This window comes from Hevea brasiliensis, chromosome 15, assembly GCF_030052815.1.
Source record: "Hevea brasiliensis isolate MT/VB/25A 57/8 chromosome 15, ASM3005281v1, whole genome shotgun sequence".
In the NCBI taxonomy this organism is placed as follows: Eukaryota; Viridiplantae; Streptophyta; class Magnoliopsida; order Malpighiales; family Euphorbiaceae; genus Hevea; species Hevea brasiliensis.
Window position 1 is genome coordinate 60,089,198 of NC_079507.1, and position 17,096 is coordinate 60,106,293.

Consider the following 17,096-nt stretch of genomic DNA (forward strand, 5'->3'; position numbering starts at 1 on the left):
AAGTTTAATTTGCCTATTTTGTTACCTTCTGATGGCCATGTCTATAGGCTATAAGAGTTTAATGCAGTACCCAGAGGTGCTAAGGAGCTCAGGAAGTAGGTCCAGTCCTAAACCCCTCAGGTTAGTGCTGAGGGAAGTCATGCCAGTAATGAAAAAAGATACTAGGCACCCCACAAGAGAGAAGAATAGGTAGCTAGCCAAACAAAAACACCAGTCTAACCTAGTTGCCTTAGCGGCAAAACTGTTATTCCCACCCAAGTCATCACAGCACTAACTTAGTTACTTACCCTAGTGTTTATGATATAGAAGTAGTTGCAGGTCCTTAGGTGATACTAGCTCTCCAGCAGCAACAGGTGCAAATGCCCCAGTGACCTTTGGCTTTTTTTGGCTCAAGGGGTAACAACTTCAAAGGCACTACAATGTCTGTTGTGCAGATACCTCAATTAATACCAGCACCTCTACCTCAGGTACTAGTTCCTGCAATCTAGGTACCTGCCATTCTAGCTACACCCCAAGTGATGATAAATGCTATTAAATATGCTGTACAGGAGCTGTATGGGCCTGGCCTTAGACAAATTGGTTGACCAGCTTCATAAGCCATATTTAGACTTTATTGATAGGAAGAACCTATATCCAATAGGGTACTACATCACAGACTTCAGTTTCTTTTCAAGAGAATATGGACAGTCGACTCTATAACACATAGCAAGGTTCACAATCCAGTGTGGTGAACTAGTGAATTACGAAAATTTTACCAGTTAAAAGTTGAGACTATTTCTAAACTCTCTCACTCATGCTGTTTTTACTTGATACTTTACTCTTCCTAGAAACCCTATGTATTCCTGGCAGGAATGGAGAGTTTGTTCCATACTAGTTCTTAAGAGATGAGCTAGAAGAATGTGCTGCTGAACTGTTAAGGATGACATAGAGGAGTGGAGAATCAGTTGATGCTTTCATTACTCAGTTCAAGAAGATGAGGAATAGGTGCAAGGTGTTCTTACTAGAGACCGAGTATGTGAAGATGGCCCAACAAGGACTAGACATCAACTTTGTTAAAATATTTTTTTATTAATAACATAAAATATAAAATATTTACTTACATCTAAAAACTTAAAATTAATTATAAGTTTTTCCTTTATCAACAATAATAATTATTTTATTATTTTATCTATATTTTTGAAGTTATCTAATTATTTAAAAAAATTAATTATTTTCTTATTTCAATAATAAAATAAATGATATAATATAATAGATTAATAATTATGTATTTATTTTAATAATATAATAAATGATATAATATATTAATTTAATAATTATACATTTAATTTAATAATAAAATATATATAATAAATTTTTAATTTTATATTTATGTCAATAATAAAATAAATTATATGACATATACCTTTATTAGTCATTTCACTTATCAACAGCAACAACTAAATATAATTTTATCAAACATTTAACAAAAATTAGCTATCATTAGCTACCAGCTATCTGCTAACAGTAACAACTATCTGTATTCAATAGTTAAACCAAACGGACCCAAAGTGTGTTCAAGAGTCTTCCAGTACCTGCAGACAGAACTATAAAAGTCAGATGCACTATAATGTGAAAAGCCCCAACAACATCAAATAACAACAACTTAATTAGACTCTAGCAGTCTTTTATCTTTATTTTATTAGTCATTTCTTTTTCCAAAATTCTTGCATTTAATTTCAAACCTTTTACTCTATTTTCAATTAATCAAAGCATCCTTTTGATTTTCAATTTACTTGCCGTACCTTTTTAATTTTAAAGTGAAATTAATGAAACTGTGTTCAATTTAGTCAATTTTCATAGTTTTTTGACCCATAAGTCAGAGCGTAATTCTAGCTAATATACTCGTATTTGACATGCCCACACATTTCCTAAGCTGTTAACCAGCCAAATTATTTTCTAAGGAAATAATATTATATGGATTAGAAGGACATGTATACATAATAATAGCATGAAATTCGTTGTAATATTTGGCTATAACTAGACCTAATATTTAGTTGTTCTTTTTGCGTAATTTTGGTTTTAAGGTGTCACCTATTAGAATAATTTTTTTTATTCTACTAAATTGTGGAAATTCACAGTAAATAAGGTATATTTAAACTGTAAATTAAATATTTAATTTATAGATAACATGTGATTTAATATGAACCTATGATACAAAGTTGATTATAAATATGTAAGCATGATATAATATAGTTAGGAACATATTAATTTTTCAATATGAAGTATATGTAGAAGTAATTTAAATTTTAATAGTAATTGATAAACTTGGAGGATTAAAGAGTGGGTTAATCGTGTGCTACGCTTTGGGCTGATTATGGGCTACAATTGAGCCATATTTCTTCCCAGCCTAGTCCACGCAATCGAGTAGCCTCGTGCAAGACTTCACATACTCGAGTAAGTGTATGGCGAATCCGTAATTTCATATAGAAATAATAAACTAATTAAATATAAACATATTAAAAATTATTGAGTAATATTTTTTAGATTTATTATTAAGCAGTCATTTTTTTATGAAACACAATTACATATATTTATCTAAGTTTTATTTTTTTATTATTATATATAGAGTTAAAAGAGAGTTACCGTTTTATTATTTTCTTTGAAATTTATCTCTCAATTCTATTTATTTATTTATATACATATAATATATACAAATGTACAAATGATGAACTTTTGAACGGATAAATATATTTTTATTATATTTATAAAATTATTATTTATAAAATACTGTTATTATTTAAATAAAAAAAATAAAATCATAAAATATTAGAATTCTAATGCTATAAAAATTATAATTAAATTAAAATTTTTAATAATTAAAAAAGTTTTCAAACATTCCTCCTCTTTTAAATATGCTATTAACTTAATTAATTGATATAAAATTTATTAGATATAATTAATTTATTTGAAAATCAATTTTATATAATTAATTATCAATGATAATTAAAGTTCAAAGAGAATTGAAATTTGGATTCCGCTTTACAATGGTATATATAATGTAACTTTAACTTATTATTCTATTTCACATAAAATTTATTATGCAACCATAATTTTTTCTTAGATAATGTTAAATTCGTAAAATTTGTTAACAAAACTAAAATGATGACTGAAATTTTTACTATTAAAAATTGCACTTTCTTAATGTTTAATCGTTATTTATATATAAATTATCCCAATTCAAAAATTATTTAACAATTTTATTGACTAAAATAAAAATTGATTTTATTTATGCATATTTTTTTTGTATTTTCTAAATATATGACTTATTTTTAATATGATTATATTCATTTATAATTAAGATTATATATTGTAATTATAGGCTATATAAAAATCAATATTAAATTTCATTCTTTTATCTTTTTTTCAAAATTTTAATTATAAGTACATTAAATTACATTATAATTTTTAATTATAAATATTTTAATATATATATAATATAATATAATATAATATAATATATTTAATCCTTAATTATATATATCCCACAATAGTTAAAACTTGTATAATTAAAAATAGTTAAAAAAATATATTGTATATGATATATTATGTATTAAGAACTAACTTTAAAATTTAATGTAATTTATATACAAGTTTAACAATAATAATCACATAAAATTGTTTCAATGGTCGAAATCTAAATTGAAATTTAATCAAATTGAACTACAATTGAATATTAAGAATACAATTAAATTAAAATTGAAATATCGAAAAATCTATCCGAAATCACATCAAATTTTAATATGATTCCGATTGTTAGATAATCTCTCAATCGGAATCAAAACCATGCATTCTCATGGCTTATAGTCACCTATAAAGCTAAATTAGATGTATCCATCATATGTTTAAAGTTCAAAATTAGACTAAAATTAGTCATTTTAATTTGAGATTTTAAATATCATTAGAATCAATTTAAATAAAACATTTTTAGCTTTTGTTTTAAATTGAAATTAAATTATTCAATTGAAGATCAAATTGACTTTTTTAATTAAAAATTAAAATAATTTTCAAATGTTGAAATAATAATTGAAATTAAGATTAAGAAATCTTATGATATGATGTCAATTCTCTAATTTCATAAATGAAAACCGATGATTCGATCTTGAAATCAGATCCATGACCATCCTAATTTGAACAATTTTTTTTTCTCCATAAAATTTGGATCAATTAATAAAGATAAAACTATTACACTATATAATTTTATTTAACTTAGTAGATTTCAAAAATTTTATTTATGTAATAATTATATTATTTGTCAATACAAAGAAAATATTGAAAATCACTTAAAATATTAAAAAGAATGAAGGATGAAAATCATGATATTTAAAATATATATATATATATATATATATATATATATATATATATATATATATATATATATATATATATATATATATATATATATATATAACATTATACCAACAATAATAGGTGAAAATTTATTAATAACGAAAATGAATAGTATAATAAATTTTTATTTTTTTTCTTAATTTTATTTTATTATCATCTTTTTTATATTTTGGAGAATTAAAATATAAGTAATAATGTTTACTGATATAATAGTTTTTTTTAAAACCTATATCACCACTAATGTTACATATAATTAAATTATTTGATTCTAAATATATTAATATGCATAAAAATTTTGAGTTATTACTCTCACAAAATATAATTGTCAAAGGTAATGAAATTATCATATTTTAAGAAATTGTCTTATAAAGGAATTTAACAAGAATAATAAAATAATAGGCATGAAAAGTTTTAAATATTTATATATTGTATTACACTAATTAAATTTTAATATTTATTATTATAAAATCTTAGTATTTTATTTAAATAATTAATTTTTATATTTAATTATTATATATAAATAAAATAATTACATATTATAAATTATTTTGATGTATATACAACACACGTACTTCAGAAACTAGTTTACAAAAATATAACTAATCAAGGATAATTTTATAAACACAATACATAATTTAATATTTTTCCTTCATGATTTAAATTATTTATAATTATATTTTTTCATTATTTAGATTTCAATTTCAGAATTTAAATATATTTAAAATTTTTAATTAGTCCTAATTTTACTTAATTTCTTCTTTATTAAATTTTTTATTGTAATAAAAAATAAATATTTTGTAAAAAATAATTAACTAATATAATAAAAAAAAATGTTCCCACGTCATTAATCTTAGGTTTTCATATTTAGCTTTCCTATAATACCTAGGTAGTTTTCTACCTAACAAAGAAAACTAAAAATTATTTCAATTAAAACTAATTAATTTTAAGCAAATTTTTATTATAAAAATTTTAAATTAGTTATATTGTTGTAATTATAAATAAGTAAAATTAAAATAAATATATAATATATCTATAATAAGGGATAGATTAAAATATCCATGGTAATTTCTTGATAAAAAAAATTTAGTAAATTAATAATAGTTAACTTAGACCTAGTTTTCCATTTTTTTCAAATTTAAAATTATTTTGAAAGAGCCAACATGATAAATTTAATAAAAGACAATACATGTTCAAAATAGCTTTTGTTGAATATAATTAACCAATTATAGAAATGGATTGCATACATTAAAATCCTATTTGAGTTTCACGAACATGTTATGTAATTTAATTATTCATAAGTATTATTAGAAAATTTTAATTCAAAGTAATAATATTCAAACACAAGATTGTTATAAATTGAAAGCACAAATATTAATTTAGATAAATATACCTATTTTTATTTGTTACTTCAAAAAGTTTAAAGAAATTTAAAATTTTATAAAGCATAGGAAATAGTATTATATGAAATTTTAATAGTAACACTAACTAATATAATGATAATCATAAGATAAAGATAAATAGTAGAAAAAAAATAAATTATATAAATAATATAAACAAAGAGTGCAATTTAAAAAACAATACATTTTAACTTTGCTCAAGGTATAAAAAACTAAACTTATAAAAAAATAATAAAAACTATAAACCAATTTTAATTAGAGTAAAATACAGTTATGTTAATTTGACATTACGAGAATGAACAATTAAAATTAATTAATCATTGAAAATTTAATATATTATGATAAAATTATATTATGTATAAAAAATTAAATTACGAATATATATAATGAGAATAAATAACGTGTAATATATTTTCTAAAAAATTAGTTATTTAAGAATAAAAATTTAATTTGTATAAAAATGATACTTTAAATGTTTACATCATTGCATTTTATTATCATTACATTAAAATTTCATTTGAAATAAATTATTTATAAAAAAGAATTTAATTGAATTCACACATAAATCATACTTAATTTTTGTTTCTTTTAATACTTGATAAATTTTACAGTTGATATGCCTAGCCTATAAAATTTATCATACTTGAGAAATTTTTATATTTTTTTAAAAATATATTATCAAATTTAAAATTTATTCTTTTATATTGTAATAAATTTTCAATCATTAAAAAGTACATACCAACACTACGAAATAAACATTAGGCCACATCCTTACCATCCTTAACAATATAATGCAATTAAAGGGTATATAAAGTTGGAAAATTCTTATTTATATTTAATCTATTATGTATTAAGATGTAAATATATAAAATTTATATATTTAATATATTAATCCACCTTGCATCTTATATTTTATATCTATAATAAATCGAGTATAAATAAGAAAAATTTCACATAATATCTATAAGTATGTATTTTTAAATTATAATTTATATTTTTTTTTTTATAAAAAAACCTGTACAAGCTTGATTAAAAGATATCAAATTTAAATTTTGCATTAGATAAAAAAGTTTGATAAAATTTAATTGCATTATATGAGATAACAAAACATATGTAATGCAATTGAAAAATCTATAAAATTAAATAAAAATTTAGGTAGAAAATTATTAATTTGTTGGTTAGAAACCTCCACAAGCTTAACTAAAAAATAAAGACGTAAATCAAATAAAAAAGATGGAGAAAAACTCAAAGCAAATTCCGAGAAAAACCATTACCAATTCCACCACTCATCTCTCACCAAATCTCATGTGAGTGAGGAATTTTAAATTGATAGAAGAGAAAATTTAATACATAAGAGCTGTATATGCTTGCAACTAGCCTGCATCAAAGATTCCAACACCAACAGGCCAGCGGCCAAATCCTATAGGCAGAGAGAGAGAGAGAAAGAGCACAGTAACTCTGTAACCCAATTGCCATTGCAATGTTATGTCGGCCTCATAGAGATGTTCAGGTAGAGCTCCGTCCCATCATCTTTACCACTTTTAGCTTCTCCCATCTTGACCATTCTGCTCATTTTTTCCATGTTTAGTTACTGCTTCTCTCTCTTTTCAACTTCCTTTTTCCATGCAACCTAACACTGTCATTTTCTCCATCACGCTTTTAATTCCCTTACCAAAGGCCACAAGGTTTTCCATAATGCAGCTTTAATATTCCTCTCTCTCACACACTGGGCACAGCGATTAAGATAGCGACTGCTACGTATTCCTCTCCTTTCTTTCCTTTTGCCCATCGCGATATATTCACTTATTCACCAAACAAGCTTTGTAAAAAAGCTTGCATTGTTTGGTCTCTTGTCTCTACTCTCTACAACACCACCATCTTTCTTGCTTGGTTATATCTTTTTGGCTTTTAGTTAATTTCTTACTTCTTAGTCGGTTCTTGCTCCTCTCATGGCTTCTTGTGTTTCTCTTTGCCTTGCTGGTTTACTTGTTTTGGCCGGTGAGTTAATTGCACTCTCAAGAAACTCGTATGGGAGTGACATGGGGATGGAGGAAGAGGAGCTTTTGGGGCTTTTTGAGGTTTTTGGTGCTCTTTTGGATGATCCTGATTGGGCTCGAGTGCACCCACAACCATGCACTGACACTCCATGGCCTGGTGTTCAATGTGAGCTCGCTGAAGACCCTCCCATCTTTCATGTCACAAAGATTCATATTGGTCCTGATATTATTAACCCTCCTTGCAAAGCTTCTGCTTATCTGTCAAGTTCCTTGCAGAAGCTACCTTACCTAAAAGTTCTTTTTATTTTTAACTGTTTTGTAACATCTGATCATCCAGTTATTCTTTCTCCTGCTATTTTCGAAACTTTATCTTCCTTGGAGCATCTAGCTCTTGCTTCCAATCCAGCTCTCTCTGGACAGATACCCTCAAGTTTAGGACACGTTACCAGCCTAAGAGTTCTGAGCCTGTCCCAGAATAATCTACAAAGAAGTATCCCTCGTGAGCTTGGTGGCTTGGTAAATCTAGAGCAACTTGACCTAAGTTACAATAATCTAAGTGGTGAAATTCCTAAGGAGATTGGAGGGTTAAAAAGCTTGACCATTCTGGACTTAAGTTGGAATAGCCTTGAAGGGCAGGTTCCATGTTCTCTGGGTCAGCTTAATCTTCTCCATAAGATTGATTTGGGCTCTAACAAGCTTCTGGGAAGGATAACTCCAGATTTGGGGAAGCTAAAGAGATTAGTCTTGCTTGATTTAAGCCATAATTTTATGAATGGACCAATCCCTGCAACCCTGTCTGGATTGGAACAGTTGCAATACTTCATAATTGACCACAATCCGATAAATTCAGGGATACCCTTGTTTGTGGGGTCCCTAAAACGGCTCACGTTAATAAGTTTGTCAGGATGTGGGTTAACAGGCTCAATACCGAATTCTTTGTCGTCATTGAAAAGTCTTACTGCCCTCTCTCTAGACAACAATGGCCTCATTGGGACAATTCCTACAAGCTTGGGGTCACTTCCAAATCTTGATCAACTGAACGTGAGCAACAATCAGCTAAGTGGAGAACTACTACTCCCAGAAGAGTTCATCGGAAGGCTTGGCAAAAGATTAGATGTTAGAGGAAACAGTGGATTGTGTACAAGCAACAAGATGTACGATAAGAAAAATGTTTCTATCTATCTAGAGACCCCAACTTGCTTGGATAAAATTGGCAAAGGTGGCCATAAAATTTGTCCAGAAGAGAACCCAGATGAGTCCAAGGGAATGCAATCTCCACGGTACCGTAGCAAGACAAGTTCAGACGGTCTAGCATTTGCTGATCAAAAGCTTATTCCATGTACTTTTCTTCTTTTCATTCTGCCTCTCTTTTTGTAACACCGCATATATACTTCTACTATCGGCTAGAAACCAGAAAATCCAAAGCATGGCATGCACTATGATTTTTCGTTTTCACTGTTTTGAGAAAACTGACTTTGCCATAAATAGCATTAGTTGAACATTTACTTCTGGGAGTAAAAACGCATGGCTGGGGATAATATAAAAATTAAAAATAGATGAATTCTTTTTCTTGGCCAGAGTCGATATACCATTATTATTATTATTATTATTATTATAATTGATGGGAAATTTTTTGCAGTGAATAAAGAATAAGAGTGGGAGGTCGAATTCATAATATTGATAAAGGACTTGAGTGGCCGAAGTTTGGGCCACGTTCTTTTACGTTGGTAAAGTTCTTTGAAGCAGAAGCCCAATCAAAAGGCCAATAACCATGAAATTTCTTTGCCAACCCTTCTGAACCCACCACCAACACTAACTATATTGAATGAATTGAAATTTTTTATAAAAATATTTACTTTTCTTTTTTTTTTTAAGATAAAAACATTTACTTTTCAATTCTTAGAAAATATTGCGCACATTTTAATTAAGCCATTTGTTTAAAAAATTAATTAATAGTTGGAAAATTGTATCGGCTAGTATACCATTGCATATCCACAATCCAGCCCACATAATTGGAAAATGTCGTCACTAGAAACGAAGTCGCGGAGACTAAATAATGAAATTTTTTAATTTTCTTCCCCTTGTATGCATTTATTCTAAGATTTGTGTCACCTCATTTCATTTCTGCTCCTCATAAAAATCAATTAACTAAACATCATGTCTTATTTGTATTCTCTTACGTTTCGTAAAGTAATTCTTCCTGTTTTTTAGGTCTTCAAATTGGATTTTTTTTACTCCAATATTTTCAATTAATGCATCAATTTTTTTTATTTCAAATAATAATTAAAATGCAGAATCACGATATGAAAATTATTTGTTTACTATGCAGGCAGTTTTAAGATTAATTTATATTATGTAAGTGAATAGAAATTAGAAATGCCCAAGGCCCAAGAGCCGACTTGTAACACTTGAAATCCTTGTGCTGATGTTGCAGCAGCCAGGATCAGGAAGCAGAGTTTGGGTGAACTTTGTGAGGTGGCGAAGATAGGCCAAGTCTTCATCAACCAAAGGCACTTGTCACCTCATGTCCATACTCACAAACATGTGGGGCTCCATCTACCAATCAATATAGAGTTTGGCCTATCTCAATTTCCAGCCTGAAACTCTTCTATACATCAGAATTCAGATACCTTCTTAGATGGGAAATTTGGGGTATATTTGCTCTTATGCTGCCAGAGGAATGAAAATTGGCTTCTTGCATGAATGTGGCATCAAAAATATGAGAATTGACTTGCATGCAAAATATTTCTTATTTATTCAATTTTTTTATAATGTAATAAAAGATTAAAAACTCAAACCTCCAAACTAAGTATATATCATCCACATATTGGTTTGGATAAGCGATTCATTTATGTGTGAAGGAGACAATAAATTAAAAGTGCCACTGCATTCCCTTATGAGCTCCATAAAATAGATCAATTGCATATTATAGAATTCATAATTTTTTATCAACTAACTTTATTAATATAGTGTAAATTTTCATTATTGGAGGGATGAAAATGGAATGACCAATCCTTTTGATCTTTTTATTTTTTTTTTAAAAAAAAGAAAATTATAAAAATATGGCCAACCTTGTTTCCCTCAACTATTTTAAGTCATTACTTCTTATTATTTTTTTAAAAATATCATGCATGTAAAATAAAATATAATTGATCAATAAAATTAAGGAGGAAAACAGTTTTTTTTTTTTTAATTAAATTGCGAAGAGAGTAAAAGAAAAGAGGAGAGCTACTACTGTCATAGAACTCACAGTGCTGCTAAATATTCATTTGGCATTTTATTAATATATATATATATATATATATATATATATATATATATATATATATATATATTTTTTTTTTTCATTTAGAATAACTTGTTCATCTCAAAATTAATTTTTTAAAATGAACTCTAGTAAGCTGAATAGGAATAAAGATTGAAACTTTAATTTCTATAAATTTATTACCATATTGTATTTGATATAACCATTCTTATTCATTTCTTAATTAAGCGATAATAATAATAATAATAATAATAATAATAATAATAATAATAATAATAATAAAAGAAACAATATCCCGATATTTTGTGAGGCATCGGAGTCTCAATCCCCTTCGCCTTCTTACAATTTTTAATAAATGGAAAATTTTAGCATATATAAAAATAAATAAATATGGGGATTAGCTCAAAGAAGTGATAATCCAACAAAATTGCCCTCCACACAAATCTCAAATTTCCATGAAACAGATTTGGCTACAAATTCTCACCTTCAAAACCTAATCCTTTTAGCGTTCTCTGTGACTCATCCTTCTAATTTGATCCCACCATTTTTGTCATTTTCCTTATTTTTTTAATATTTCTGCATATGCTTCGTCTGTTTGTTTGCATCGCTTGAGAGCTCCAGTGTTCCCCTCTCTCTCTCTCTCTCTCTCTCTCTCTCTCTCTCTCTCTCTCCAGCATTATATGCACTCTTTCTCATTTGCTCTTTACATTTTCCCTCTCTCCTATTGGTAGAGTTTGACCAAGGTCTGTTCTCTCCTCTCTCGCTTCACTCTGGTTTCACTTCTCTTTCTTCTTTTTGCATATATTTCTCACTTCACTCTCACTTTGTGGGATTTTCACGTTATACTGTTTAGTTTCGTTTATGGGATTTTACTGTCATCTGGGTCTGATAGTTTGGTTTTTGTAGTCTTCATTCCTCATGGGAAAATGGGTTTGAATTCTTTTGTTTGAGTCGCATGTTATTGCTTGTTAATTATCTATTGATGGTTTCTTGGAAGGGGGAATCCATCGGACTTTTTTTTTTTTTTTTTTTTTTTTTTTTAAGTTTCAGCTTTGTTTCCCCTCTCTGTTTTGTCATTTGTAGCATTTGATTGCACGTACTTGAGATTTTGTTGTCTTTGTATAATAAGATTTAAACGTAATTCATAAGCATATAAACATATTTTCATGAGGTGTAATCTGTCAAGCCATGAGCTCAACCAGGTTACTCTTTATTGTTGAATAGAGTTCTTACAGTGGATTTTTAATTGAACATAATATATGAAGCGTCCTCTCAGTTAAGAAACAGGACAAGTTGGAGAATTCTGCTTCTTTAGCTGTTGGAGGATTCTTAATCTTTCATTTGCCACCTTTGTTCCCCTCCAAAAGACATCTAAATAGGCTCATCTTGTTCGATTGCTGGGGACTTTTTGAGTGCTGAACTTCTGGGTGTTTGTAGTCATTCCTGTTGCTGGAATGACAAAAACAACTTTTTTTACTCTTAAAGATGTTTTATTTTCTTCTCTAACGTCAACTGTATTAGTATGCCTTTTCTTCTTAACTCTCTTCATGGATGATTTCTTTGGTCTTCTTTTCTTCAAAGGTTACTTTTCTTTTCTTTCTTTTGTTTTTTCCTTTTTTTTCCCATCTTGCAATGCACTTGAGATTTCATCATTCACAAATACTCTTGCAAGTGCCTTTATGATCTGTTATGTTTTGACATTTTTGAGAAACCTATAATGTGTGAAATTAAAGCAATACTAATAATCTCACGTTGAACCTTTTCAGAATTTTATTGTAAGGCACAAATAATCAATCCAGAAAGATGGAGATAACCAATGTTATGGAATATGAGGAAATTGCTAGGCAGAAATTGCCAAAGATGGTTTTTGACTATTATGCATCAGGTGCAGAAGACCAGTGGACCCTCAAGGAGAATCGCAATGCATTCTCTAGAATTTTGTGAGCTCATTTATTCCAATTTAAATTATCATGGATGTTTTTATATTTTTATTATATAAGATAATTTATGGCTAGATTTAACTTTTCAGCAATATTTTTGCTGTGTATTGCATTGCTATTTTAACTTATATCAATTGTTCTTGCTTAAAATTTATTATTAAGTTGCTTTTCCTTTTTCCTTTTCCATTAAAATAGGTTTCGACCGCGCATTCTTATTGATGTGAGCAAGATTGACATGACTACAAGCGTCTTGGGCTTCAAAATTTCAATGCCTATCATGATTGCTCCAACAGCCATGCAGAAAATGGCTCACCCCGAAGGTAATTGTCCCCGTCTTCTTTACATGAAAATAATTGAATTTTTGCAGGTCGAGCAAATAAAGATATGTATAAATGCCTACATATGAACTTATTTCTTTATATGCTTGCACTTGTGTGTCTACACAGATACTTGTAGTTGCAGGCATATGCAGACATCAATGGATGTTAGCATGACCTGGAAAGTTCAATGACCATAGGATATGCCTGAAAAAGAACAGTCCTAATTGCCACATGGAGCAGTAAAACCCACTACACTTCTTTCTGTGTGATCCTGACACTAGTATAAGGCATCAAATATGCTTATATAAAATTCAGTTGTTTATGCATAGAGAGATTAGTACTCTTTCGCAGGAGAGATCACAAAGTCTATGTCACATGCTGCGGAAGAGCTTCTTTCTGAAGCTTGCATTTGCATTGTTACTATTTCTTTGATGAAAGTTTCTTTAGAGGACAGTTCTTATCACCTCTATTCATCATTTCTCTTTTGTTTCCCCCTTTTTTTATCAAAATTTTCAATTACCAAGCAGCTGATCCTTGAACAAGATTCCTTTCCTTAATCCTTATACAAGTTAATAATTAGGAAGTTATCTGGCCTGGGTCACAATTGTGAAAATATCGAAGGAAAATGGAGCTAATGTATTTTTGTTCTGTTGAAAACAAATTCTTTGAGCTCTATTCCCTTCCTTTTTTCTACTGTTATGCAACTAACTTCTGATATTGGAGAGGGAAAAAAATCGCTTGTAACTGGATGTTATATTCCAATGCAGGAGAGTATGCAACAGCAAGGGCAGCTTCAGCAGCTGGAACAATTATGGTTTGATTCTCTTAATCTTTTGTAAATTTGAAATTGCATCTTAAAAGTTTGTTTATGATATTGGCTTTTATTAGCAAACTGTAGAGCCTGTTTGGTATTGGTTTATCAATGAAATTGCAATCAAAAGTTTACTCTTTCTTATTGAATTAATCTTGATTTATTATTTCAGACGCTATCTTCATGGGCTACTTCCAGTGTGGAGGAGGTTGCTTCAACAGGGCCTGGCATTCGCTTTTTCCAGCTTTATGTGAGTTTAATGCATTTTACTTTTTCTTGTCAATTGATGTTAATTTTCATATTGAGTATCAATTATCCAATTCTCCAAGGGAATCTTCATTATGTGCAGAGTTATGTTCTTCACTTCAGCTATATTTTATTCACTAAATCAGGATTATTCACAGTCCATAACATAGCAAAGAACCTTCTCAAAATTTAAGAGTTTCTCTGAAATTTATTATGCATTCCCACTCTCTGCCGTGCTTGACTCTTGATTAATTTCAACAAAAACTTCTCTACTTTTGTTATACATTAATTGTTTTACTTGTGAATTTTCTGGAGATATAGAAATAGAGAAAAGACATACTACTTCCCTATAGAGCATTGTCTGTATTTTAGAATCTTCAATTCCTGCTGACTTTTAGGATGTCCAAGTTCTTGATAATTTAAGGGTCCAAATATTTTGTAATTGCATTATCCTTGAGAGTTATTGTCAATCATATCCCCTTTTCGCTCATCATTCAGGTGTACAAAGACAGGAATGTGGTTGCTCAGCTTGTCAGAAGAGCTGAGAGGGCTGGATTCAAGGCAATTGCCCTCACTGTGGATACTCCAAGACTTGGCCGAAGAGAAGCTGACATCAAGAACAGGTGATCATCAATTTAAATATATTAAAAAATATGGACAAAAATTAAGAAAAAGTCTCACAAGTTTTAGGTAATGCAGAATATATCAAGGCCAACTGTGGTCTTGCATGTTATTTTTCTTAACAAAATTAATTTTATTGATCATAAGAGGGGGGAAAAAGCAACTAAATTTGCTTTGCTATTGTATGGGAAGTGTATAATTCTTGAAAGTATTTCATTGCAGATTTACTTTGCCACCATTTTTGACTCTGAAGAACTTTGAGGGCCTGGATCTTGGCAAAATGGACAAGGTATGGCTGACTAAATTCAGGATGCTATTTTTCCATATGTATTGTTTCTATGATTTGATTGTAGCTAGATTGACTTTGCAGGCCGATGACTCTGGACTTGCTTCATATGTTGCCGGCCAAATTGACAGGACACTTAGCTGGAAGGTAAGATAACTTGATTGATTTTTACAATGCCTGAACTGTGACATAGACATGGTCTTTCGGTAAACTTCTCTCGGCCATTGGACAGGATGTGAAGTGGCTTCAGACAATCACGTCACTGCCCATCCTGGTGAAGGGTGTACTGACTGCAGAGGATGGTAAGAATTCTAAATAAACTACTTGTCCCCTACTCACTGGAAGACAGGGAAAAAACAACTAAAAAAAATGAGCAACAGAGTTTTCTTCCCATCTGATTCTGTTTGTGGCCCTCATAAAATTCTTCTGATGCACCCTCTGTTTTTTCCTTTTTTTTTGCTATCAATGCAGCAAGGCTAGCCATACAGAATGGAGCTGCAGGAATCATTGTATCCAATCATGGAGCTCGCCAGCTTGATTATGTTCCTGCAACTATTATGGCATTGGAAGAGGTACAAGTGCTGGCGCTTGTAAAGTTAATATATTCCAAGTGCATTTTTAACAAGTTTAAGTACATTCACAAATTTTGAAGATTTTCAACTTTACAACCTTTTTTTTTTCTCATGAAATAATTATTCGTTTCTTACCTTTTCTCCTTCAAATGTATTAATGGTATGCTAAGCCTTTTTAATTTTTCAAAACCATATTGAAATAACCACTTTCCTTTAATGATTATTTCTGTGTTGACATGAGCTCCTCCTACTCTTTTTTTTCCTTCTTTGGAGGCAATGGGATTAGGGTGTTGTCCGCTGTTTGACCTTCAAAACAGGGATATCATTGCCTTGCTCACCTCTCATGATTTCCTTTCTCTTTGTTACCACTTATTAACAAACTGTGAGATTCAAGCAATTCTTTTTGCTGAGTACCCCTTTATCTTTGCTTCTAGTGAAACTGCAATTTTTCACATTTTTAAGTTGTAATAATCGGATTTAATGATTTTATTGATGCATCTCACAGGTTGTCAAAGCTGCACAAGGCCGTGTTCCTGTTTTCCTTGATGGTGGAGTTCGCCGTGGTACAGATGTTTTCAAGGCATTGGCACTAGGAGCATCTGGAATATTTGTAAGTATATAGTTACTGTAATTACCATTATAGCACATCTCAGGAGCAATGACTGGAGAATCCTGTATACAAAATATAGATAAGGGACAACTAATAATCCTATCTTATAAATTTTTATTTTTATCCTTGGGAATTATTGGATAAAAATAATATGAAACTCTGCCAGAACACTTGGGTGAAATATGTTAAATTAGTTATCACTAATTTCCTCTGGATAACTTTCCTTCAAAAAAAGAAAAAAAAAAAAGAAAAACCTCCGGGTAGTTGATGATCTTGCTCCTGGAATCCTCCAGTAGTTATTCTGATAGTTATTCCATAAATCCAACTTGGAAATAGGAATGGAATTTAAGCTGTTGAACTTTGTATCAGGGTGTTTCTTGCTTTGAATTTAACTTGCCTGTTTGATACATTATCTCAATTTCAGATTGGAAGGCCTGTGGTGTTCTCATTGGCTGCTGAAGGAGAAGCTGGAATTAGGAAAGTACTTCAGATGCTTCGTGATGAGTTTGAGCTAACAATGGCACTGAGTGGCTGCCGCTCGCTCAGGGAGATTACCCGCAATCACATTGTGACTGACTGGGACGTTCCTCGCCTAGTTCCGAGGTTATAAGGCACCATCACTCCCAACCGCTTACTGAAATG

The 17,096-nt window shown here is 29.6% G+C and overlaps 2 protein-coding genes across 2 annotated transcripts; both read left to right on the forward strand.

The window, feature by feature from the left end:
* Positions 1–7,525: 7,525 nt before the first annotated feature.
* LOC110635599 (receptor like protein 29-like) lies at positions 7,526–9,228 on the forward strand. The gene has a single exon (XM_021784996.2). The coding sequence runs from the start codon at positions 7,736–7,738 to the stop codon at positions 9,158–9,160; it is 1,425 nt and encodes a 474-aa protein (XP_021640688.2). The 5' UTR covers positions 7,526–7,735; the 3' UTR covers positions 9,161–9,228.
* A 2,411-nt stretch (positions 9,229–11,639) lies between these two features.
* Positions 11,640–17,096, forward strand: LOC110635601 (glycolate oxidase). Its single transcript, XM_021784999.2, has 12 exons — positions 11,640–11,791; positions 12,815–12,988; positions 13,184–13,308; positions 14,076–14,122; positions 14,292–14,369; positions 14,864–14,988; positions 15,209–15,275; positions 15,357–15,419; positions 15,505–15,574; positions 15,744–15,844; positions 16,350–16,454; positions 16,879–17,096. Exons 2-12 carry the CDS (start codon positions 12,852–12,854, stop codon positions 17,062–17,064), a joined length of 1,104 nt encoding a protein of 367 aa, XP_021640691.2. The 5' UTR covers positions 11,640–11,791; positions 12,815–12,851; the 3' UTR covers positions 17,065–17,096.

Bases quoted from the DNA above. Each gene is read 5' to 3' on its own strand.
- LOC110635599 (XM_021784996.2), top strand. From the start codon at position 7,736: ATGGCTTCTTGTGTTTCTCTTTGCCTTGCTGGTTTACTTGTTTTGGCC.
- LOC110635601 (XM_021784999.2), top strand. From the start codon at position 12,852: ATGGAGATAACCAATGTTATGGAATATGAGGAAATTGCTAGGCAGAAA. The intron at 12,989-13,183 runs GTGAGCTCATTT...CCATTAAAATAG, and splicing joins AATGCATTCTCTAGAATTTT to GTTTCGACCGCGCATTCTTA. The intron at 15,420-15,504 runs GTAAGATAACTT...GCCATTGGACAG, and splicing joins ACAGGACACTTAGCTGGAAG to GATGTGAAGTGGCTTCAGAC.